General features: G+C 40.5%; 1 protein-coding gene across 3 annotated transcripts in view; it reads right to left on the reverse strand.

The window, feature by feature from the left end:
- LOC132908078 (protein groucho-like) overlaps positions 1 to 24,095 on the reverse strand; it is a 162,439-nt gene that overhangs the window by 35,825 nt on the left and 102,519 nt on the right. For all 3 annotated transcript variants that reach the window (XM_060961720.1, XM_060961711.1, XM_060961730.1), the window contains exons 5-6: positions 15,209 to 15,346; positions 7,208 to 7,487 (exon numbers count right to left, since the gene is read on the reverse strand). In XM_060961720.1, the coding sequence (XP_060817703.1) occupies positions 7,208 to 7,487; positions 15,209 to 15,346 (418 nt within the window). The remainder of the gene's footprint in view (positions 1 to 7,207; positions 7,488 to 15,208; positions 15,347 to 24,095) is intronic.

Here is a 24,095-nt window from a genome sequence, read left to right on the forward strand (position 1 = left end):
GTTTCTCAGACTATAAACCGAAACAAGATAACATTTATAGAGAAAATAATTAACGATAATGGAAACTGTATAATTTTTGATATATTTTATTATAATTAAAATCTTTCCTTCTTTAAACGAAGCTAATTCTTCAGTGAAATTTTATTTCCCCATCCCAGTGGTATTATTTAATACGATTTAATATTTGCAGAAAAATAACACAGTGAAAAATATCATCTAAAACAAGAAGAAAACATTCATTCGAAATGAATACATCTTCATAGCAGCGTAGAAATTTATCCGCGAAACTAGCTGAGTAGCGAGCCAGAAGCGGAGCAATTTATAACGCCCAGTGGCTAAAGCAACAGTCAGGACTCCGGTGGTGCAAAACACAGGGGCCGCGGTCAAAGAACGAATTAACGTTACGCCGGCAGCACTAAACGGTCGGCTGGTATCGTCGTTGGCGACAAGAAATCCGGCGTAACCCCCAAGTGGATACGGTTCTCGAGGGCAGGGACGGCGAACGGAAAAACCCGACGCCATAAAGCTTCCGGAGGCGAGCTCGCGACCACTTGTACAAATAAAGTAATTCCTGGAGAGAGCGGCGAGCTCACTTGCGCGTTCTTGCACGCCGATAAAACGTATCCGCCTCGCGAGGGTGACTCCGCCGTGTGTTTTATGGCCGGGCAAATTAAGGAAAACCCGTGGCAAAAGGATCCACCCTCGAAGCCATTACCGAGTTGTCGTGGGTGGCGGAGCGCGAACAGAAAAGGGTCGTGAATTTTCTGCCCGTGAACCACATCCAACCAGGAGCTTTCCTTCGTCAAGAGGGACAAAAACGAAAGAGCATTTTCGAGCGTGCTCGTCTTACGCACGAAACTCGCCGATATAACTTCCTTTCTCTTTTTCGCTCTCTTCTGCTCTCTTGGGTGCACCGGCAATCCGGTGCTGGCTGGCAGAAACAGTTTCAGCTCTTTCTCGGCCCCTTTGCCGCGCAACTTCCTGCCGTGGCTCGTAAACGGACGCGGAAGAGCGCGCATAATTTCCCACTAAAACGCAAAGTGCTCGTTTGCCGCGCGAGAACACGTGCATCTTCGCGGAGATGTCGTCGAGATGTCGTGCGCGCGCGTTCACCTTTTCCGCGATCATTAAGTCGAGTGCGAGGGAAATATCAGACGAGGTAAGGCCAGGCGGTCGTTGCGAAAGTGGAAAAGCTAAATCAGAGTGGTGGAAGAGATACGCGAGCAGCGTAGACAGGGAAAGATTTGTAGAGCGACGGTGAACAGCTTCAATAAGGATCGGTAGGCGAGTTGGTGGAATTCAATTTGCGCGGAGATTCGACCAGTTGCGGGCGCCATTGTCTTCGCGAATTACGCGACGATTACGCTTACGTAATTTATCGTGGATGACCGGTGTGGAACCGCTGTCGGAATACAAAGAATCGATTGAACATGGAGAGCAAGTGGTGGATAAGTTTAACGACCCGATCGGACGAGAAAGCAAACTTGCTGCTGCGCTCTTTGGATGTCGTTGAAAGAATACAAGAGCAATGCGAAAGAAAAAGCGAGGGGGAAAGGAAAGAAAGAGAAAAATGGGAAGAACTAACGATGAAAAGGAGGACAATATCCGGGAGAATTACGAGAAGCGTACACGGTCGAGGGGGCAGCGATCTCCCGGGGGACCATTACTCGCGCAACTATCCACGATGAAATGGTAATGCAAGCGATACCGGTTTCTAATCGTCTGTAAAAGAGTCTTGCCGACTTACTTCGCCTCGCGTTCTGGTAAATCGTTTTGTGAACGAGCGGACAGAGAAAGAATCGGATGAGTGGTGGAGGCAGATATTATGTCCGACGGCGAGGAGTCGTTCGACGAGGGAATCCGGGCAACTCTGTTGAACAACCAAGAGGGTACGAGGAGGTAGAGGGAAGGAGACGCTGGTGAGACAGAGAGGAGAGGGGTGGGACGAAACGATAACGGCCCTGCTGGAAACAATTCGCTGGGGGCAATGTTCCGGAAAGGAGGGAAGAAGTTTCAGTTGCCGCGACAGAAATAGTGGCCCATTACGGTTCCTTGCCTCCGATGCTTCCCATTTCAAAAGGGTGTCGACGAGATTCCCCGTCGTTCTAATATTGGAGAGGGGAAAAAGACGCATCGCGGATCGAGACAGTGATTTCAGATGTCGCGGTTGTTTCGCGACCGCAGTTTCCTCCAGAGAATTGAGTCGTATCGAGTGAAAGAATGCTATCGCGATGATACTAGCAGCAGGGATGTATGTACACGGATGAACGTGTATAACCGAACTTCCTCCTACGGCGACAACATTGTTTCCCGCGTATGATCGTGTTACGCTGAAATGATTTTCTGGATTTTTATTCTCTCGCGGGATATGCTTTCTCTTCTTCCTTTTTCAAAAGAGTAAGGTACAAAGCGTTTCCCTTCGAAACACAGGTAAACTTTCCTTTAACATTTTCCAATATTTTGTTATAAAATTTTGAAGATCGAAATTATGATTTTGCAATGCGTTCTTCAAGACGAAGTTATCATCAAATTAAATGTATGCTTTAATAATATTTTCTAATCGTGGTTCCGATAAAATTATTTGACTTCTCTATCTCAAACGTATGATTACCTTGCAATTTATAGTTTCGAAAGAATTGTTCAATTTTTGTATCAACGTAAATATGTACCTCGCAGTCATCCATCGATGGAACATAAGAATTTATCTGCTATTTGCTCCAATATTACGCTCTCAAATACCGCTCTTTTCCAACAAGAACTAAAGAGTACATCTGAAAAATAAGCAGAAACGAATCGAATCGAACAGCAAACAAAATTCCCTTCGTTCCTCTCCATTTGCTCGGCCAGAAAACCTGCAATCCAAAAGACCATCCTCCATTGTCACGGCTGACAGGCAAACTAACTCGAGCCATTAAGCCTGCACCGTTTCCGGTCGACTTCCATCGGCCGAACAAGTACCAGGACGAAAAAAGAAAAAAGAACCTCGATGGAGCTTCGAACGAGCCCGGAAATTAAACGAAGACGTCGTTACGGTACATATTCGCAACGATGATGGCTCGTAATTTTCAAATGATAACCGAGAGAAATCGAAGGTTTGTTCCAGTGAAGGAATCATGGCAGGAGCGAGGAAGAACGTCATGGGGTGGCGGACTCTCGGTAGCTGAGATCGGACGGTATTTCATTACGGCGTGGCGGGCCGACAACGCTCGGAAAACGCGAAACAACTTGGAACAACTGGCCGGAGGTTATACTCGGCCCGCGGTAACATAGTTAGGCGAGAGTGTAGCTGGAGATATTGCGCGAGCACGGCAACTACTCGGCTGTGAGTGGAGTGAGTGGAACGCCGGGAAGAAATAGAGTGAGGAAGGGGGGATGGAAGGACGGAAAGAGAGAAACGCGGCAAGTGGAAAGAGGAAACGGACGGAAGTAGAGAAGGACGGGAGAAAGAGGGTAAGAAGGGCTTTGGAGGGCGCGAGAAGAGGATGAGAGGAACAGGCTGAGGGGCGCGAAGGTTTAGAAGAGCCACCTAGAGGTGGATGGAACGAAAGAGGGGAAGAGTCGGAAGTACTCTCGTGTCAAGAGGAGATTCTGAGTGCTCTTCTGAGAGACGACCATGCACAGCGCGCGAGCAAGAGAGCCGACGACGACGACGACGAAGAGGAGAGAGGCGTTGCGCAGGGAGAGGACGCGAGTGGAAGAGAAATAGAAAGACGAGGTTCGACGAAACGCGAGGGATGGGGACCACGGAACCAGACCAGCCTGTGCATAAACGTACACGTATGTACTTGTCTGTATGTGAGTGTTTGGCAGAATGTGTGCGTGATACGAGAGTCACTTGAAGCTCTCGCGACTTTGTCAGCGCTACATGGAGCCTAAGTGCGAACGTTCTTGCACTCGTGTGCCGTCCCAAGGAGAGGGACGAGGACGCGCCGGTGCACAAGTGGATCTTCGAGGTCAAGATCGAGGGTTCTGCGAGTTTCAGGCTTAAGCACGATCGTTTGCGTCACCGTTGTATTGCGGCCCGCTTGAAATATCCCTGTGTCACACGCTATGTGCTCTCTCTCTCTCTCTCTCTCTCTCTCTCCTGCGATTGCATTGCCACCCTACTCTCTATTATGCTTCCTGGCTGCCTTGCGTCGCGTTGCTATCAATTTTGTTGATAGTTGGGGCTTTCAACGGAACGAACTTTGATTTTTCCTTCCTGGTATTTATATTATTAGGTGCTATTATATTCGTATAAATGTTTTAAAAATTTTATACTTGGAATTTGATATATTTATTGCTTCAAATAAATTTGGTTCAGGTTAATGTTCGATATGTAGGCGTTTCGAAAGATCATGATTTAATTCTAGAAACATTTACAGATATCTAGCGTTTGTTGCAAGATTCGTTTTTGATAGATTTTAACCGCAGTAGATGAGATAATTTGTTAACTCTGGAGGCTATAAATTGTACGCATAAACACCATCCTCCTGCAAAATTAGAGTTGTTTAATATATACGTATGTAGGTTAAATAACCTGCGTCTTTGCTTACTGATTCAAGCAGATTTTGTATAAATGTACAATCTGAGGCAGCAAGTCAGCACATCGATGAATGATTGACAAAAAAAAGGTTATCGACCGAGCATGGATCAGTCATTCAACAATCACGAAAAAAAGTGCCAACATTGAATATTGAAAGATTCAAACGCTTGAAAGCGTTTTATATTTATAAATTTTTCAACCGCAGTGAATTTTCAATATTTGACAACTCCATCCCAGCGATTGTTTTCTATTAAATTTTCATGCCCATCGATTAGTTAATAACAGAACAAACATAACAAAATTACGCTTATCTTCTTAATCCTAGTGCAACTGTCAAATTTTATATACATAAACAAAAAGACTTTGAAAATAGGGACAGACGTAAACATAAGGGAAAACGTAACTAAATATATTTATATAATATGCATTATAGATGCATGGAAAACTGTGTTTCTTTCATAAACAACTGATAAATGATACGGATTAAACATCGTTCATTTATCTAGCCAGAGGTTCGGTTCCATAAAAACATTGTTTAGTGTGCGTTGAAGTAGAAAGTGCCACCTGTTCAGACACAATGGTAGAAGATTCTCGACGAGAAGATATTGCGACACAAAGTTGCGTTAGCTCAGCGAAGGGATTCGATTTACCAAAGTCGCTGACCTTGTGTTTCGACGTGTTTTCACGTAGATCAGCATCTCGGCCGCGAGTATTTTGCGTATCGAACGTAAACCGGCAGCCGGATTCGAAGAATTATTGCACATTCGATCGCGTTTCCTGCAACCTTGCCTCTTGTTTTTCTACCTGGTCTTATCTTTGCTCACCGTCGTATGGGAAGCGAGCGTTTGCAACCGGATCCTCATGAGACGATCCAGAATGTCATTCTGCATTCCGCTCGATCCCTCGCGAGCAAACGGAGCCGCCTGTTTTGCAACTCGGTTACGGCGAAGTCAAACGACGAAATCGCGAGATAAGCGTTTCGATAGATCCGTTTCATTTTCACGTATCTTAATATTGTGATGATATAGTAGCCTCGCACGAGTGTCAAATGTTAGCGTATAATTACTAGATCACAGATTTTATGCAAATTTATATTTTTCTGAACGTAATTAAAAAAATGGAAGTTACGAGATTTGTTTCACCAACTCCGGTATATTAGATGTATATTGTCTTTGGACCTGACAAGCTATCTGTCTTTCGTTTATGTCATATTAAAATTCTCCTATCTAATCGCAAGCTGATATTAAACTCAGGAAAGCTAGAAAAATGTACTTGTTGTGACCACTTCTTCTGATATTCGTATACGTAAAAAAAAACTGTTTTAGTAAAAATATTTGCAATTTTTCTGCCGGTAAATTATTTTCATTTCAACAGAAATGTGACTGGCTAAAACAGAGACTTGTAAAATATTTTACTGATATCGTCGTTCGCTTCCTGGTAACGTTCATGCAGCATGGAAAAATGATCGAAATGGGTACGAACTGATGAGAAAAATTGAGTAACGACTGATTACTTCTGTCAAGGAGTTGATTGTTCTTTGTACCGTTGCGAAACGATTTTATGGGATCGGTCATGCAACGAGAACAGTTTGTAGTTTCGTTTTGGAGTAACAGAGAGAAAGGGACTGAATAGAGTAATAAAGTCTATCTGTGTTCAATCTCTTGCAAATAATTGCTCTTTTAGACAGGTTGCATTATTAATGGTTTTAGTTTTGAATCGTTATGTAATTCTTTGTCACGTCGCGGTACGATAAATAGAAGTTAAATTTGTCGTAATTGGGTATGTTATTATGTGTTACCAGTCGTACAATGGTCTCCGATTAATTTTTTTCTCCCTTTGAAACTTGATTATGTCTTTACGTGCAACGAAACGCCGAAAAAAGGCAATTGCAATTTCATGGGCCTTAATGAGGTATACGCTTAATTAAGGATACATCTATCACTTGTGAATCACGATGGTGAAATAACAAAAAGCTTGATCTTGTGACGTTCAACTTGTTTTCTTCTATTATTTTCTGCTTCAAACGGAATATAAATTACCAATTATCCTAATTATACGCTTGAAGCACGCGTTTTACGGTTTATCAGAATTCCTAGCTAAACTATCACTGTTATTATTAACTGTTTACCTAACTTGACGATATTGGAGGAAACTGAGAAAAACAAGAAATTAATTGTTTTTATTAGAAAGTTGATTGCATTTAACGTATATGAAACGTATCGCCTGTATTATTCTGCAATTAACGCGTCTCTCGATAACATCACTCAATTGCAAGGCGCGAACGCTTATTCCAGCGAAAGGTTACTAAAGTCTCTTTTAATTTACCGAAACGTTATAGCTTGATTTTATTATATCGAAAGATATTTATATAAATTAATATATAACGATATTTATATTTTTCCTAGCATTATCGAATAATTATTTTTCAACGAGCTTTACACCATTTGACATTTTAATTTTTAACTTATTCTAATAGAACTAAATTTAATTATGAAAGAAATGAATCATTCAATTTGCTAGCAACAATACACATATGATTAATACACATATGAACAACACACATTTCCATGAATCGACACATCCTGTAAATTATCCTAACATTCCCATTGATATTTAAGGCCTGTCACATAAATTCTACGTAAACGATAGACAAACGTCGAAAGGGTGAAAGGTATGACTTACCTCCATTGTGCTTCAGGTCGTCGGGTTGACCTCGATGAAGGTCCGGTTTGGTCAACATCGAGAGAGGATGGGCAGCTGTCCCTCCAGCAGTTGCTGCCGCACCCGGTGGAATACCTAATCCGAGAAGAGCAGCGGAGGCTGACGTAGGTACAGGAAGTCCCGCTCCAGGACCGAGTCCAGGAAGTCCAGGTATACCTGGATGTGGACCCATCGCAGCACCTGGTGGTAGCTGCTGGGCATGCACCTGCTGAAGAATCCTTGGCAAGTCTGGCCTTTGTTGCTGTAATGGACGAGGAAAAATGACTTTTATTACCTTGAAGATTAACCATCGGTCGTGATATTCCTAGTCAATGGACTTGGATAAACAGTTATTGTTTCCCCCTAAGTTTAAAATCGATTTTTATCAAAGTCATAAATTAACAAGTTAATTGTAAAAGTATTTGCAAATCTTATTTTTTAATTTTATTTTTATATAAAAGTAATACTAAATGATACAAAATTTAAGATACGTAAATGTTACAATAAATACGATACTTTTTGTAGCCATTGTAGGAACCATCATTGGTTGAAATTCTAGAGTTGTTATATCATTTTTGTGGACACCTTCTATCATTATATCATAATCGTGTAATGGATGATACAAAAAAGCTAAGCTAGTTAGAGCATTTATTTTTTTATATACCTAAAGTGGTCTGAATCTTGCTTATCAAACTGTTAACGAGTTTAGTTCTAGGAAAGTAACAATTTTCAGCATAATTCGATAGAAAGTAGAAAAGATTAGATAAAGTATTATGTGTAGATAGAAGTATCGATAAAAGTAAGCAATTTCTAATGTTTCATTATCAAAACGTTACAAAAAATATCTAAAGCATAAAGGTATAAACATCGTATCGATCCTTCTTGTAATTGCGCAATTTTCAATTCGTTGTAAAAGGTATCTAGAAATTCAGTATAGAAAGCAAAGTTGTAATATCAATTTGTAAAGAATTTACGACGAGTAGTAAAGGCAAGATTTTATGTTCAGCACACCGATTACCGGTAATTGACAAGCGCGTCGAGATTTCCAGATAACATCCAATCACCGATCCAGAAATCTAATCTGTGCAACCGATAAACACGTCGTTTAGATAAGTGGCGAGATTAGATTGTACAGCCCGATGACATCACTGAACAATGATGAAACACGCCTCCATTAATTATTTTTACCTCTATTAATCACCAAGCCAACACACTGCTCGTAGTTCGCTCGGTATCAAATAAATAAATAGAACCCCCCCCCCCCAAAAAAATCATCCGTACAATCCGAAGGGTTAGAGATCGTACAATTTTTTCCATCATATTTCCGTCCACCGTGCGAGCGAATCGATGTAAACGTTTTCACCCTTCGATCGTGTATGCGTGTGCCAAGGGAAAACGAATAAAGAAGGAGAAGAAGCAAGAAAAAAACGCGTAGTCATCGATCGTAATTTAATTCTCTTCGCTTATTCCGTGCAGGAGCTCCCCTGTTCGGCATTCGTTACGCGGGACACAACTTTCCACCGGGCAGAGCATACAAATCACGGGGGCAAACTTCCACGGGGTCGCGTTTAAATAACCCTCGGTTCCTCTGCCTCCCGACGCGGCAGTCGTGGTAAATCCGAAAGTACGAAACAAGTGGCGGGACTTATGTAGCCTTCCAAACGAGTAGGACGAGGAACGAAAAGCTAGAGAAGGAAAGAGAGAGAGAGAGGTAAAAGGAACGAGAAAAGTTTCGACGAAACCATAAACGTACTCCCTCGCGCCTGCTAGTTTCCTCGTTAGTTGGCTATGTCGGTCGAGTTTCAGCTGCCAGACAAATTGTAGAGTCGCGCCACGGCAGCGGAGCGTTTTAACGCTTGGCAGATCGCGTTGCTGGAATAAAGACGACTACCAAGAGCGGTGGAAAGAGAGCGAGAGAGAGAGAGAGGAAGACGTCAAAGAAGCGGAAGAAGGTGGAAACGAAGAAGAGACGCGAAGGATAGAAAAGGAGAGAAAGGAAGGAGTTTCTCGGCGGTGGAGAGGACGATAAGGGGTAGCAGCGGAAAGTGCACCACCCTCTGCAAACTATGGTACACTCGTTAAGGACGGGCCGAATATTCCTGGAGAGCAGTTTGCCGAGATAATTAAATGGTTTAACGATATAATAACCTCGCGTCGAGCGACTGTCTGAGCCACCCACAAAACACACAAACAGAGAGAATGAAATGGGAATGAAACGCTGGTAGAGAGAGAGAGAGAGAGAGAGAGAGAGGGAAAGGTTCGGCCGAGGAAGAAGAAGACGTCGGAGCAAACGATTTCCCGAGGATTCAAGGGAGGGTTTTCTGTAGAACCCCTAAGAAACGTCCCGAGCTTCCCATCACCGGTAACGATAATAATCCTGACCTCAGGCTGTCGTGCCAGTATTCGCGGCATCGCAGGCGTTCTGGCCCATTCACGTTGAGAAGATCATTTCCGTATTTGTGGCGGGATTCCGCTAATGATTACGACGAACTTTACTCCGACCAGCTGAATGTATCTCGCCCCATCCCCCTTTGTGGCCGATGGCTCGTTTGTAACTTCCTAGCGGGTCGAGTGAATGTACGGAGTGTGAGGGATGTTTGGAATTTTGAATATGTATTTTAGGTATCGGCAGAGGAGACGCAGTTTGGTTTTGCGGGTGCTGGATATTTTAGATATTACGAGGATCACGTGTTTAATTAGTTACAGTTGTTATTCGGCAAAGGATAATGCTTGTAAACGTTGACAGAATATCGATTTTTACCAGCTTTTTATGCGAAGTCTACGGATGAAAAACATGATAAATCAAATTTCCGAGAGAGTCTCGTTACATTATTAATCAATACGAAGTTATCTTCTCGTTTAATCTCGCAATTAAATATACGTTTCCGGTATCGACTCGAACACTGTTTAAGAAAAAAACATTATAAATTCGTCATCTATTTTCAGGAAGTTCATATCTTTGAATTCACCCTTACTTTGTTCAACTAGTTCGTATTAAAATACTTCCTTTTTAGCCAGCAAGTGATATAATGGTCAGAAAATAAAAAAGAACAAAAAATAGATTTACCGTATTTTGCTATATTATTTACTTTCTACAATTACCAGTAGAAAGATCTTTATAATGGAAAAATCACTTTTCACGCTACTCGCAAATACAAGACTCCTTGCAAAAAAGAGCAAATATATTCTATAAATAATACAGTATCCCGTCTTCGAAACTTTAATCAACTTTTACCCTTTTACGGCATAAAGGAAAAAACACATTCTAGTAAAAGAAAAAGAAACAAGAGAGAGAAGAAATTCTACTTGCGAGGAGTTAAACGAAAAATTATTGACCATTTACCACTACTTTCACCCCGCAGGCAATTTACCTCTGGGGAAGAGTTAAGCCGGCAAAGCGGGAGTTATTTCAATCTGAAATTTTTACGCTCCGAACGCGGAGGGTCTTCTTTTGTGAGTGGCGGCAAAGAGGAAGTCATTACGAACCCCTTCATCTTCGCGCGAGCCTTCTTACGCCACCTGTATCCACCGGCGGCGTCGCAGGCTTGTTCTCAGCAGTTTTCACCGGTGTCGCCGCGATGCTTGCTGACTCAACCAGCCGTGAAGATAGTGCCGCTAAAAGATCCGACGAGATCGTCTTAACCTTCTTCTATATCACACATCGTTGACGCCTGAAAAGCATCTTCGACCGTTCCTATGCTACGATATTATGAACGTCAGCAACATTGTCCGTGCCTCGTAACTTTATAAACAGACGATTTTCTTACGGTGCTAATCGATTTTAAAGCGGCCTTTGCGCAGTTACGCGGGTATCGGTGGTGTTTTATTTTACAACGACGATAGAAGATAGTGTGTATCGTAATTGATAATTGGAAATAGTCTTGTGATCGGTAATTGGCGTTGAGACGCGTGATAAGTCGATAACGATGGTTTTCAGGTGTAAATACGTTGTTGAGATAGTGGACGAAAGCGTGGATAGATCAAGAGCTGGTTGCATTTTACTTCTGATAAGAAGTATAGAGGATGGTAAGAAGGCAGATAGGGATCTTACTTAGTGGAACTATGACATTTATAGAAGTAAGTATTGATAAATGGTGATTACGTTTTGTTTTCGACGTATATAGCGTAATTTGTTCTAAGACGAATATTATATCAGAAAAGTAAAACAAGGAATCGTATCGACTAGGTTATCGATTAGGTTATTTTACCGTCACTTTTTAATTATTATTTCTAAAGAGAACAAATTAAAATTTTTTTACAAAAAAGATGATATTTTTACGCTTAAATAATATCGCGATGCTTAAGTACCCATTAAAAAAAAAAAAAACATTCCAATCTTTGCAACAGATTAATCCTCGCAAAAACCAATCTTTCTTATACTCCAGAGAATACGGTTCACAACAGGAAATTTCACGACTCTTTTCACGATTGTCGGCGCTAGACGGTGCACGCACGCGAGCGAATTCCGCGAGGCGTTGCTGCGTTTTTCCTTCAATGCTGTAACAACCTGCAGGATTGGAGACAGCGTCGTGGGACGAGAAACAAGCCGATGAAAAAAAACGACGCAAGAAAAAACAAGAACAACTACTTTGAGAAGAATCAGTAGCAACAAGAACGACCGAGAAAGACACGAAGTAAAGACAAGAAAGATAGGGAGGCAAGAAGGGGGAAGCGATTTAAAGCGCGCGGAATCCAGGGATTCTGCTAAGGATTTGCCGCACGTAGCCCGACAACGCCGCGGATCCGTGCAAGTTTCTATGGTCGGAGTTGAGAGAGTCGAAGCAGCGAGAGGAGAGGATCGACGAGAGAAAATCGAGGGGTTGGCCGAGGGATGGAGGGAGGTTTCGAAGGCAGTTGGGTAGCAGGAATGCTGATTAGTCGGTGCTCGTGCGCCGTAACACTATAACCTATCCGGCCTGGAAACCGGGCAGGAAGACTCTGGATAAGATTCGAGGGGCGAAGGGAAGGAAGGTGGAGTGTATAGAGAAGAGAGAGAGAGAGAGAAAAGGAGAGAGAACGAAAGAGGAGCAGGGGTTGCAGGGTTCGAGGAATGGGGTTGCAGATCAGAGTGGCGGGGTGGATGAGCGCGCGCGATCCAAGGCGAGTAGAACCGAGAGACTCAGGATGAGAGAGAGTAGGGGAGAGAACGCCGGCAGAGAAGCCGGCGGCTTAATAGGGAGGAAATTGAGTGCTCGAGCAATATTGAGGAGGATTCGGGATTCGGGATTCGCCAGGATCGTATCCATCCGTCCGCTTTCGGATTCCTCGGGCGTGCATCGGCTTCCTCCTACCACCGACCAGGGATTCTCATTCGCCGCGAATGCGTTTCACGCCGGACTGAACGCGAATCAGACCCGACCCGTGTATTCACCGGCCATTCTACACGCCGATACGCCCGCGAACGAGTTCGCGTAAATTTTCCTCCAAGGGGATTTGCGGCCGAACCAGCTCTTCCACCCTCAACCCATCGCGGCGGATTGAACTTTCCTCGAGGTCCGTCCACCTCGATGATCGTGCGCACCGTTGGGGCTTCTTCCCTGTTTGGCTTTGGAAGAAATTAATTGCGTTCTCTGGCCGATTGCTGTGACCTTTTGCGGTGCTCGCAACAACGATGAGATCCGCTGTAGATAAATATATTGTTCTTACTGACTCGTTGTTTAATATGAGCAAACTACGGATGTTTATGCAAATTCAGATTTTTATCGATCGACTAAAGAAACGAAAGTTGAATAAAAATTTGGTGTATCCTGTCAATATTTAAACAGCTGAATAATTCGTGTATTTATACACATTATGCGTAAGCTGTATATTTTTGCACATTTAAATCTTCTATCGAGAGTAGAAGTAGATTGATTCTTAGACTCGAAACGATTTGTTGTTTCAAATGAATGCAGAACAGAAACATTCGGTGCAACAACTCATTTTATTACGTTACCTGGACTTGATTCGAAAAGAACGAATCCCTTCGACTTTGTATGATTAATGCAGTTTATCGGAAAAAAGTAAATACTGTAAGTTCTGCGTATTTGCAAAAAAGTCTGTCTTTGTATTCTCAATGTCTCACGTATCGTAGATTCCATTGAAAAATTTAAACGCATAAAATTAGTCGGCTAAATATACGACCTGTATTATAGAGATATTTCAGTCGCATATTATGGAGAACGTAATTGCTTTTATATTGATCTGCTAATGCTCGTGGTCGTAAATATTGAAAATTGAATATTAAAATTAGAAACGCTTTGTACGCCAACACGCGAAATACGATATACAGACAAATAGATAGAGTGTCAAATGTTTCATAAAATAAGTACTCTGATGACCGAAATATGAATCAAACGTTATTCGATATTCATGAAGGTTTGCTAAAACTGAAAGCCCATAAAGCGTCCAACAACTCGTATCTCATATAACAACGTAAAATCTTGCTGGCTATAAACTAGAGTTTGACACCGACAACGAATAACAACGATACGACAATCGTTGACTAATAAAACGCGTAATTGCGACGAATAACTTTATTCGTTTCGTTCGCAACAAATTTCCCCGATTCGTAACGAATTTCACGGTGCGATCGTTTTGCACCCGGTGTCCCTTCCTATCGCTTCGAAATCGTTTTCAATTTAGAAATTTATCTATCCGTCGTTTCGATAACTCCGCGCAATGAAAATAACAACCGATCCTGCTATAAAAAAGAAAAAAAGAAAAAAAAAAGACAGAAAGGAAAAAGGAGACAAAAAATGAGGAACAAAAAAAATTTTCCCCTGCGTTCACAAATCATTTTCGGCGGCCAGATCGATTCAAGAGGAGCGGTTTTTTTTTTTTTTTTAAACAGAAATTGATTTTCCATTAGAGAAACAATGAAATCCCTTTAATTTCGATCGCTCGTGAGAAACTTCGATTGTTCGCCAGCGTGTTTGTTTTTCGTGTCATCGACCACGTTTAATAATTAATTTGCGGATTCGACGTTGCTATTGGAAGCGTCGTTGGATAGATTTGGCGGTAAATACAAATATCACGTCACACGATGTATAAATGTATACGCACGATACTGTTTAATCGCAGCGAATTGGGAAACAGGGAAATGATGAGCATACCGTACAGCTACACTTGTATTTTCATATGTTGCGGTGTATTTCTCTTTCATCCACAATTATAATGTACGATAATAAGCTAAATATAACCGAGCCTAATTTATGGTTTGTATTAATCGCTTGCCATTATCGCTTCATTTTGTTACATATTCATAAACGTCTAATTCGGTTAGAATTTGTATCAGAATTAGTATCACATAAAAGCGATCTGTGCGATTATTTAAATATCGTTGAATAAATTAAAAATTTAAACGTTGTATAAAATACCCGAGTAGAGATAATTTCTTCCTAATATTGCGCGATAATTTAATACATAATAAAATAACAATAGCTAATTTAATAAATAACATCAACACGTTATAAATGCTTCCTTTTTACGATTTTTAAGTTTGTATAAATTTATAAAATTTACTTGCAATCTTTCATATGACTTCTTACCGAACCATGTGAATTTATAATGGTATTGATTAAGATCGATAACTCGTAGCTGGTGATGCGAGATCTTACTAGCACATAGTATCATTTTAATGTGTGACAAGCACGTTCAATAAAATTAAATATTTATTCGTTTCATAAAAAATATACTAACATATAGATTCTATGGAAACTTATAAAACAACTTTATAAATATGTAAATCCTACTAAATTAAAAAAAAAAATAATAATTTTCTTCTCACGACAACAAAACAAGTTATCAATTTCGATATCAATTCTGAGCAATAACACTTGGCTCGCTACATTCACCCATTCGAAATTCCATGTTGCCCGAAATTTTCATGTGACCGAGTAAACTTACGAACGTATACATCGTGTACGCGTGTAGCCGTATGTCGTGATACACACGGCCGTGTATCACGAGCGGGTAATTTATCTTCCATTGGCGTGCACTCACCCCGATAATGGCGTTGAGTTCGGTCATGGTCACTTGTTTGGCTCTGTCAACAGCAGTAGCGACTTGTTGTTGGTGTTCCTGGGAGAGAAACGGCAGGATCTGAGCAATTATGGCGTTTAACCTCTTCGCTATCTCTGTCTGAAAATAGAAAGGAGAAACGATCCTTATTAAAGGGTAAATCGTTTTACGGTTGATCGACGAACCATGTTCGCCGTAATTGAGCTCGGATAACGATTGTCCTTTTCCCTCGCTCTCTATGATTCACCCACGCTCACCTCTCTTTGCCTTTCTCCTCGCGCGGTTATTCCAACGGTATCAATCATCGAGCGTGACACCAGTCGTATCGAACGCGTGTACATTACTTAATTCGAGTTTTATTGAGTCCACTCGCTTTCTCGATTGATCGTTTAGCTCGACCGAATCGTCGACCTGTGATTTATATCGTGGTTCTCGCGTCAATCCCGCGATATGCGTATGGGTAATTGACTGCTATTATCTCGAATTCGCGTAATAGCATGTATTCGGCGAGAATTTATAGACCGGGATATTAAATAGGCTGTTAAAAACCTTTATATAACTTTTGTTTGTTAATAGATTTAATGCTAAGTTAGATTCAACGTATGCAAATTTCTGTAAAATTGTTCCTTTATTTTTCAATTTTAAAATTCCCTACACTTTCCTACATTCTGTCTAATCTACTACTTTCACTTGATTGCCAAGCTGACGTACTGTTCCATTTCCTCCATAATTTTCAAGATATTCTGACAATATTATAATATTAAAATATTAATATTACGATATTAAAATTTGCTTGTAATTTGAAAAAAAGTTTGTAATTTGGACGTAGGATTAAAGAGGTCATGTTTGAAAATTACATAAAAATTACGTAGTACAAAAAAAAAAATATACATTGTACAAATTGTTCTTATTATCAGTTAATACCTAATTCACCTTCCAAGATATACTGACACTGATATAATTAAATATACCGGACGTATCGGAACGAATTAACAATGATGAACCAAGTAGTTTCTCAGTTGTCCGGAACACTTGACGGTTTTCCGGTGGACTGTCGCGACACGTGACTTCTCTAGCTTACCGGGCGACCTTAATTTCCGGCCAAAGTGATGGCAGATACAGGTAATGCCCGTTGGCATCGGTCGAGACGAAAATTGAGACGAGAAGGGAGAGAAAGAGAGAGAGAGAGAGAGGCCACGCTACCGCCGATTCAGCGTGGATTTAATTTAATCCCCGTCAGTCTGTTCTGACCGGAGGGTGTCGTAAACACCCTTGGCCGGTTATGGCACACCTACATTTGTACTGTACTCGTTTTCCTCGTAAGGGTGCGTGAAGCCAGCCTTTACCTTATTTCATACGATCAAAGCAGCAACCAGCGGTTGCACATTCTCTTTGCCATAATACATTGTTCTTTTGTGAACGTTCTGCATATTCTGGTTGTGAATATTGAAAGAATGTGGTTACTCGGATGTGGAGAGAAGCCTCGGTGTATTTTCTGGTTTATGAATATTGGAATATTTGATTACCGTGTTTGAAACTTTGTTATATACGAGCCTTTTAGGAGTCAAACTGATCCAACATTTTATCAATATTTTAATTTCATTAAGTAAGCACACGATTAACGTTAAATTCTCGAGAAGCAAATAAATTATTTCCAATTTTTATTTTTCTATTTTTTCTACTTTTATAATTTCTATTTTTCGGAAGAAAATGACACGAACAATACTTACGTTTTGTAAAAAAAAAAAAAAAAACTATTAAAACAAGTAATATTTTAATATCTTTCAGCGTATTAATATTATTGTTGAAGTGGTCACCACTTCTAAGAAAACTCTACATCTGGTCTTTTTAGTTTTCTCAAGCACTGAAGCCATCGACAACGTATAGACAAAAGACTGGGACGAAGGCAGACCATAAACAGTAGACAGGCGACGATGGCTTCAGGGTTTTCAGTCATAGGGTAACACTGCTAGCGTGCGGATCTGGACCGGCTCAAATTATATTGCTTCTTGTATTTGTATTAAAATATATTTTCTACCTTACAATTTATCCACGCGTTCCTTTGCTCACACATCTAATAACCTCAACAATTATGAACTGAGATTTTTAAAATTACAAAGAGAGTGGAACAATCGTTTGTCTGTAAATGATAGAAAATATTGAAATATAACTTTTTTTTTCTCTCTTCATATGGCATTGACAAAAATTACTGAAAAATTTCAAGCCCGTTTTATATAAAGGCATAAATAATTCTGGAAAAGCTTTCAATCTAAAAATCTATTTTCAAATATTGCATCTGCTTGTTATAAATTCTTGCAGCCTGAAAAATCCGATTATCTATCTGGTAACGATAATTACTGATATATAAACGTATCTGTTCCTGCATAATTATTTACGGAATTATTTCCCATCGTTATTTTCCACTTTATTTACTACTGTGATGTTACAGCCTGTTATTTATCACTGTTCATTTCACTTCATCTAATATTGTATCTGCATGTCTCGTTTCTATTGTCCCTCTAGCGTCGAATATTCTGAATTTTGCACGCTAGGGTCGCGTTTCAGCGTACTCGAATTTTAATCGGTTTCAACTTTAATGAAGCCGCCGCGTAATTGGGAATAATAATTCGATTAATGTATAATTGAACGCGCCGCCCACTTCCCAGCGGTGCTGCTAGCGAAATCACCGGGGTTCATTTGTGTTAACGATGCGACAAATCATCGATTTTACCGACCGAGTTGCGCGAAGATGCTCCGTTAATTGTAGAGCGCGGAAGTTAAGCGAGCTTTACGATTCATAGGATTTAACAGAGACTTCTTCGAATCGCAGAATCGAACGGACCGATGAATCTCCGTCTAACATACGATCTTTCTTTGAAGTTAGAAATGTCAAGATTATATGATACGATAAAACTTGCTTACAAACGAAGCGTATAATTAGATGATACAGATTCGTGATCGAATTGATAGAAGGCGGACACGAAATAATTGCAAGAATGTAATTCCTTTGAGTCAAAGATACAAGTTAATGATACCGTACGCGTATAACGTAAGAAAATTTTATGAATCAAGACATCGTTATAATGCAACAGAGCAAAGTTATAATCGGCAACACAAAGGAACTTTGTATCGCATGCTCCTATATTGATTCGGTTTCATATCCGATGCTACAAAAAATTCGATATCATCTACTATGTTCTATAAAGAATTTAAGAAAGTAGAACTTCCGCTAGAGTATCACGAGAGAAAGCCAGAGCATCGCAAATTTCGAGCGAAATAAAAGCGATATTGCACTCTTACGTATATCTTATTCGTATCTCTCATACATTTTACAATTTGAAAAAGCCTGGAAAAATAAAAAAAACCTTGGTGTGAACATAAGTCATGCAGTTTCATTACGTATCGCTAGAATCCTCTAAAAAAATTCTTGACCATTGCGTGTCAGAATTCTAATCACGAGCGCAAGCAGATCCAAATCTGATTGTACACAGTACGAGAAAAAACTGAAACAAAATAAATTAAAAACCTTGAAGACTCCCCATGCGCTCTCAAAAATTCATGCCACTTGGCTCTTCACCACCCCAATTACCAGCGAGGGGTTGCAAAAGAGGCGTCTCGACGGTGGCGACCCATTAAGCGGCGCCTGTGCGCCGTGCTTTTCGCGCGTTCGCAAAGACGGAGCGTGCGTGTAAACGAGAGGAAGCATCGCGGAAACGGAACAAGTCTATTCGTTGCGCAACAGGAAACAAAACAACCGGGTGTCCGCCTACGAAAACGATGCACGACGCTCCTCCGTACGACTGGCAAACGCGAACTGCAGATATCATCTATCTGGTAAATGCAACCAGCTCCAGGATCTCTTTCTCTCCCTTTAGTTCTTGTTTCACCCCATCGTCAGAGTGTCTCGCAGCAACGGTAACGCGAGCATCGCGGCCTGACAGCAGCTGTTTTCACTGCCGCTTAAACAAGCCCTGGATGCTAATTGAAATATCGCGGCCACTAAAATTCTTGGCAAGTTTCCCTCTCTCGAGCCTGCGAGCTGACGAGCGAGCGACCGGAAAGAAAGAGGACAAGGTAGAGGGAGAGAATGAGGCAAGGCGGGGAGTTGTTTTAATTACCCGTCGTCCTCCCTGTGTGCTAGTCATTAGACCACTAATTATAACGTACGGAAGAATGAGTCGCGCCATCCACGAATGAACCGAGCGGTGAAACACGAACCGAGGAACACGATATTGCGATTTTCGTTGCTTTCAAATAGATATAGACGTTCGCGTATAATTCGTGAATGTGATATGCTGAAGTGATAAATTAACTCTTTCGGTCACCATCTCGAACTAGTTTCACTTTAGTTATATGAACAACTACGTTGGCAAAGGTATAAATACCACAAATAAATGGAATAAGGAAAAACATATACGTTTCTGTTAATTTTCTGATCTTTTATGTTACTTTCGGTTCAAAATAAAAACTAGCTATTAGGATACAAGGATATCTTCTTATTTTATTTCTTCAAGTTTCTTCTCTTTTAACACTAGAACTGCCACACCAGTCAAGTTGGTTGGTTTTACAATTTTATTTTAAAATTCCCACTTCATTTTATAGTTTTTTCCACAATGATGTAATAACTTTCGCAACGATAACTAATAGGCTAATATAATGAATTTTATTTTGTTTTTTATGTATTCCGACTGAAAATAATTTTGTATCAAGGCATTCAATATGACGATATCAGCTATCAGGAAAATTCCGGATCGATCGCTAAATCGCTAAATGTTATTAGACATACCACACCAGTTAAAATGACTGGTTCTACAATTTTATAAATGTGTCAACCCTTATTTAGGGATCCCAGGTGGATTAATAACACCAAAGATCTACTACATAACATGGAATTCCTTCTGCAAAAAGGTAATAAATTAATAAATATAAAAATATTCTATTATTACGTATTTTTAAAGACCAGCCATTTTGACTGGCTTTGGTAGAAATAGCTTTGTGTCAACTATCGGTAGTTCTAGTGTAAATTATACAGATGTAAATCTCGTAACCTGCCGTGTCGATCAGTTTCATAAAACAATTGGAAACCGGGATCTTCCTAGAACCTTATGTAAAAGAAATCTTTCTAAGAACGAATAAATACTCGAACGATTTGCACTTCTATCGTGATCTCTTGCGTTGTTATCATTCTTTTCACCATTTCTTTGGAAACGTTATTCAGAGACCAACTACTCTCTATAACCACACAATTCAGCAAAAAAAAAAAAAAAAAAAAAAAGAAGAAGGAAAAAGAGAAGAATAAAAAAAGACTGCGGAAAATTTGGTTAAATACTGGGAAAGTAGCAATCTTTCGTTTATCCTGTTATCCAATGGCTATTTCTATTTAAAATCGGTTGGCTGGCGGGAACAAAGGGAACGCTCGTTACCGTTCCACAAAAGCTTCTTCAAATTGCATTCTCGAAGTTCGTCGCGTGCAAAATTCGCCTTTTAAATGGGCGCGGTAGCCGCGGGAGCCAAGGGGACAACAAGCTTCGCGTTAATTTCCAGCGCGTTGATACAATTTCACGGCGCATAATCAAGCCACCGGAGTTAAAAGAAGAATCCCGGGGTAAAAAGAAATAGAAAAATTGCGTGCGAAGGGTGAGCCATCGAGGAAGATGGGGGTGTGAGAGAGAGAGAGAGAGAAAGAGAGAGAGTGCAACACGACTAAGGGAGGACAGTACAAGACGTAATTGCGTTGCCAAGAAGTTTTCTCCGGCTGAAGAGGTAACCAAGGAAATAATGAATGGCTCGGATGCTTTAGCAGGTGCGCGAAGAAAAGGGTGAAAGGAATAAAAGGGGAAATAGAGAAGGGGGCAAAAGGAAGGACGAGGGAGAGTTTTGGTGCTGCTAGCACAGCTCTCATTGTCCCGGATTTCACACGGGAGAGATGAAAACCTTGGTTGGAATGAATTTTTCCCTACCGAGCCAAATTGGACCAAGAAGATTGCCAGCCTGACCGGCTACGTGTCCCTTTTCCGTTGCAAAAGGCGCTTCTCTCAATCCAGAGATTGCCAACGGATCTCCATCTTCAAAAATCTACTTCAACAGGGCTGGTTTCTTTTTTTTTTTTTTTTTATCGTGCGAATGATTTTAGGGATATTAAATACTTTTATCGAATTTCGTTAAGGGTATTTTATACGGATAGTTGGACCATTGCGAAATTACAACAAAATAATCGTTTTACCATTTTGTAAAAATGATAGGTTCGCTAAAGAATCTTTAACTCAACTCGCTACTGATTATCCTGAAAATTTATTCCATGTTGCTTTCATGTTTATACAAATTCTTTGCACTTGTTCCTCTCTTTCAATGATTGTCTTCAAGTCAACTGTGGTTACAGTATCATTGATGATAAATATGTGTTCATATCAGGGATCTCCCAATCGTTATGAATAATATACATATGTGTACAGAATATAATGTATATATCTAAGAATCAGAATGTTGATTATGACTAATCAAGTAACACACGTTAACCCGAAAACATCATTAGAGAAAGTAATAATTTCTCAAAATAAATTTTCTCCCAAACCAAAATTAATTAAAAAAAAAAGAATAAAAACTTATTCTGAACCTCGCTTTACTCACTAACAAATTTCCCTTTCTTTTACTCAAGCCATTCTACATACACAAACACACACACACATACCCCGAACATCGAAATCGCTTTAAGCACCTACAGATTATAATTTCTACACATTATAAAACAACTTTGCCTACGTTTCTATACTCCATCCATTTCATCAATGATCCCTGCGCGAACAGTGCATCAAACACCACGGGATACAGATATGCAACAGCGCGTGTAAGAATCTTGGTTTTAGCCTGTGATCGACTGTTATTCTCCTCTCTTTGGTTCTGGGTGCGCATAGCACAGGGTCGGGACATGCCGAGACAAGGAGGCGGCGGCGGCGTGGCTCGTAATATCACGAAAACCGCAAGAAGCTTTAGCAAAGTGCCTGCACTTCGCCTGATGTGCCGCCTACACTCGACTCGCGTTTCCACGTCGACCTGTATTCATATGATCGTGTGCGTGCTCGAGTGTGTCGGAACCACGCGAAATAGGCATTCTCGTATAACATTGTACCGGCAGCCGTCTAAAAGCTGGCAGCAACATTCGCAGCATGAAAATGCAAAGCGACAAAGTGCCGCCGATAAAATTCTTCGCCGGTAAAACGATGACGTGAACCGAATGCTCTTCCGCCACCTACTTCCATTCCTGCTTTCTATCGACAGCCAGCCTCGAAGCTCGATATACAGCCGATAATCTAATACATACCACGTTCCGACCGGGAACATCCAGGAATCTCGATGATCCCGCTTCCAGAGGTAAGACGATCCCACGTCGTCCAACTTTACGCTGATTCCTTTTCGCTCGAGGGCGGATCAAGTTCGGGCAGATATATCGAAGAATGTTTGGGGAAAATCTGGAATGCTTTATTGGTTTGCATTTTCTTTCATAATTATGTTTCACGAGAGGGTTTAAACTTCACTCTCTGTTTCTTCCTTTCATTTCTTCCATCAGTTGCGGATACTTTTTAAAAGAGAAACAAATTTTTGAGTTTCGGCCTTTTTCATATTTTTTATGTTACTATCGTGTAAACTATCGTCGATTTTCGTATTCCAGTAATCAAATGATGCCGTACCAGGATTACAAGATTTCAATGATTTTATCGACGAATCTATTTTGGATTGTGTTGAGGTTATTAGATGTATGTGAACAAAGGAACGCGTGGATAAATTGTAAGGTAGAAAATATATTTTAAATACTGAAGTGTAAACACAAGTCGGAATATAATTGAGCTAATCCAGATCCGCACGCTAGCAGTGTTACCCTATGACTGAAAACTCTGAAGCCAACGTCGCCTATCTACAAGTTTATAGTCTGCCTTCGTCCCAGTCTTTTGTCTATACGTTGTCGATGGCTTCAGTGCTTGAGAAAACTAAAAGACCAGATGTAGAGTTTTCTCAGAAGTGATGACCACTTCAACAGATTGGAAAACGTTTAAAATGTTGTGAATCAACTAAATAAAGGCTTGTACATTTTTCATGAACATTCGCAGTCTATCAATTATCGGCTTCCTTTTTACCTGATACTTTTCCTTTATTTAATCACCTTGTTTGTTAGTTACAATGCACCAGCAGTATTTCTTATTTACCTCTTATCTTTTAAGAGAAAGATTCACATCTATGAAAGAAATTCAAACGACTTGTAATTCCTCAAGATACATCAGCGAAAGGTTAATATCATAAATAAGACGATACATAAGATGTGATATCACCGTTGATACATCATGTATAAAGCTGGAAAGAAGATAAGTATCGAATAACCACTGGCAGATCATAGAATAAAATCCGAAACTCTTGCACGGCTTTATTGTTTTATACCCACGGCTTTCCTTGCCCTCGTATTTCCTTAGCTTTTTATCGCCGAAAAGTGCTCTGTTATTGCCTTCAATAAACAGTTTACTCGTAACTAGCGTGTTCTTTACGACCTCCCACGCGTTGAAATTGCGCGTCATTACGACCCACGTGAAAGCACCGTGTAGATTATAAATAGGATCTTTTATCCCCGAAACTTTCAAACGCCTTGATACTCGAATAAAGACGCGTCATTATCCCACGCGTAAATTTCTTCTTCGTTAAAGCAACCACGTCGTTTCAAACTGTGCATTCCATCTCGTTTCAAAAGATTTAAATTCAAATATCCGGGGAAAAAAATAATACGCGTAAGATATATACTTGAGATTTTCAAATGTAATCTTTGGAATCATCATAGGAGTAGTGCGTTCTAGTCGCAGACAAATAATCAAATGGGATCAAGATGATA

The sequence above is a fragment of the Bombus pascuorum genome, chromosome 1 (genome assembly GCF_905332965.1).
Source record: "Bombus pascuorum chromosome 1, iyBomPasc1.1, whole genome shotgun sequence".
Classification (NCBI taxonomy): domain Eukaryota; kingdom Metazoa; phylum Arthropoda; class Insecta; order Hymenoptera; family Apidae; genus Bombus; species Bombus pascuorum.